Source organism: Penaeus japonicus, unplaced genomic scaffold (genome assembly GCF_977035675.1).
Source record: "Penaeus japonicus unplaced genomic scaffold, GWHDUDI00000001_assembly GWHDUDI00000029, whole genome shotgun sequence".
Classification (NCBI taxonomy): domain Eukaryota; kingdom Metazoa; phylum Arthropoda; class Malacostraca; order Decapoda; family Penaeidae; genus Penaeus; species Penaeus japonicus.
In genome coordinates this window covers 12,870,906-12,873,405 of record NW_028234431.1, presented here as the reverse complement: position 1 = coordinate 12,873,405, position 2,500 = coordinate 12,870,906, and the positions used below count along the sequence as shown (strand labels likewise).

Here is a 2,500-nt window from a genome sequence, read left to right as displayed (position 1 = left end):
ATATGACAGGCTCTATCAATGCTGCAGTTGACTAAAATTGTTTGGTAAGATCCATATCAGCTCATTAAGTGTTGCTGTTTTATGGGAGGACAAAAAGCAACTTTATTTTTTTGTATCTGTGTGCTGTCATGAACAAATACAAAACATAACCATTTACAATGAAGATAACATGAAGAGGTAGGGAAGAGGAAGGAAGCCTGTGCTTATGACTGTGAGTGCCACAGTATAAGGCATCCCTATTGTCACAGGAGCACATTTTAGACACTGGGTATGGATTGAGTCACCTTCCTCTTCTCATTCTGCCTGCACATCCTTCAACGGTGGTACTTTAGAGTAATAGCTAGGTAACTTGCTGTGTGCCACTGCTCTATAAAGATAGTGCTTGCAAGAGACTTTGGAGGGGTGCCATTCTAGGATCTCTCTCCTACTGGTGCTAGAAGAAAGTGGTGCCATCTAGGTTTTGGATGTTAGGTTTGCTTAATGTTATGGTAATTATAGTAATTATGATTGCAATTGTCATCATCACTCTCTTTACTCATAGCACAATAAAATAGCACAGTGATCCAAAATCCCCAAATGTCATATACGTCATGACGTCAGTTGTCAGGCCAAAGATCCTGCGTCATGTTATGTCATGACACCTGTCTGCAATGGGTTAATACCAAGAAAGTTGTTTGCTCAGTAATTTATATTAAAATTTAATGCGGATCATGTCTTTCACTAATAAGAAAAATATACACAACTGCTTTATGAATAATGTCTGACTATTTCTCTTTCTCAGTAATTATTGCTGTGAATGTGCCCATAAAATGAAGAGATGCAAAGATGATGAAGAAGAAGATGAATGGGAGCCTCTCAGAAGACGGCCGGCTCTTGGGCGACCTGGGACATCATCAGAAAGAACGTCAGAGAATCAAGATGGAAGTGAATTGAACGGGGGAGTAGTTCCTGTTGCTTGTGCATCACAAACTCACTTAAAAACAGACTTGCCATCCTCTGTGGCTGCTATTGCACTAACAACAATCACAGCATCTGGTTCAAGTACACCCAAAACAAGTACTGAATTGGTAACACCTGAAGTAAATTCTAACATTCTTAATCAGTCAGTGACATCATCATCTCAAAGAAAACTGTCAGTTTCATGTAACTCATCTGTTTCAGCTTCAGCATCATCAGCTTCATCAGGCTTAATATCGGCATCATTCGACATATCTTTCCCATCATCTGCTTCATTACCAACACAGACAACGACAGCTACCATAAAATCATTACCTCCATATGCTGTTTCATCCTGGACTCCAGAGAAGGAAGAATATTTAGGGAAAACATTATCGAAAGTTTCAACTCATTCAGTAGCACCACCTTCTAAAGTAAAATCTTCAAATGCTGCTTCAGATACATCTAGTAAGGCATCTGATACTCAATGTACTTTAACATGTAAGGATACACCAACCACTAAAACAGTTGAAGGAGTTACTACCATGCAAGGATCATCCAAATCTGTTTTAGCAGTGGACATTGTGTCTGTACAAAATGTAAATAAAAAACTTCCCAAGCCACTGGTCAATGGGTCCATTACAGACAGTACTATTGCAACCACAACAGATTCTGTCATATTTTCAAGTGGATCATTGCCTTCTAGGGCTAATGGATCATTAGTAGTAACCTCATCACTTTTAGGAAATTCTATAACAAAAGATACAGTTTCTGCCTCAGTTTCAGTTGAAGCTGATTCACAATTAATCGTATCTGTTTCTTCAAGCAAAGCTACTAGATCAGCTGTTGCAAGTATAAGTAAAGATACACCAACAACACTTACTTTAGCAGACACAGCCATGGTACCTACAACAGCTATAACAATTGCTACCTCACCAACTGCTGAAGTTATACAGGCAAAAGCTTCTATACCAAACGCATTTATAGTATCAACAGCAGCTAGTTTAGCAACTTCTACAGTTCCAGTTTCTACAACTACAACAGCAGTTACTTTGCCTATGGTGACCGCCACAGCCACCATTGCAAACAAACTTATAGTGGCAACTGCAGTAGGAGCAGCTACTAATTCAGCCAAATCCAGTATTTCAACTGTAGAAATTGAATTACCTTCAACAGAAGGAGAAACATCAGCAACATCTGTGCCAATAACATCTACCTCTGCTAATGTATTGGGTACTACATTAAGTGATACAGGTACATCAGAACAGGTTTGTATTCAACACTTGCCAAGATCCAGTTTGATATCAGGATCACATGAATCGCCAGCTTCTTCAGCATCTGATTCTTCAGTGTCTGATATAATCCCAAGGGCATCAACCTCTTTACCTGCTTACAGTTCTTCAGATTCTAGTGCATCAAGTACAAATGATACCCTGCCACCATCTGTATCTGCTGCTTTAAACCCGCTGCAGCTACTTATATTGTCATCAGATTCTTCATCTGAATCATCCAACGATTCAGTAGGTGTTGTACCATCAACATATTCTGTCGGAGGAGAAGCGCA

The 2,500-nt window shown here is 39.4% G+C and overlaps 1 protein-coding gene across 1 annotated transcript in view; it reads left to right on the top strand.

Annotated features, from left to right (window-relative positions):
- The window catches only part of LOC122258701 (uncharacterized), a 20,057-nt gene that overhangs the window by 5,874 nt on the left and 11,683 nt on the right, over nt 1-2,500 (top strand). The window contains exon 3 of the mRNA XM_043024852.2: nt 782-2,500. This exon is cut by the window's right edge and continues 545 nt beyond it. Coding sequence (XP_042880786.2) covers nt 810-2,500 — 1,691 coding nt within the window. The 5' untranslated portion in view covers nt 782-809. The remainder of the gene's footprint in view (nt 1-781) is intronic.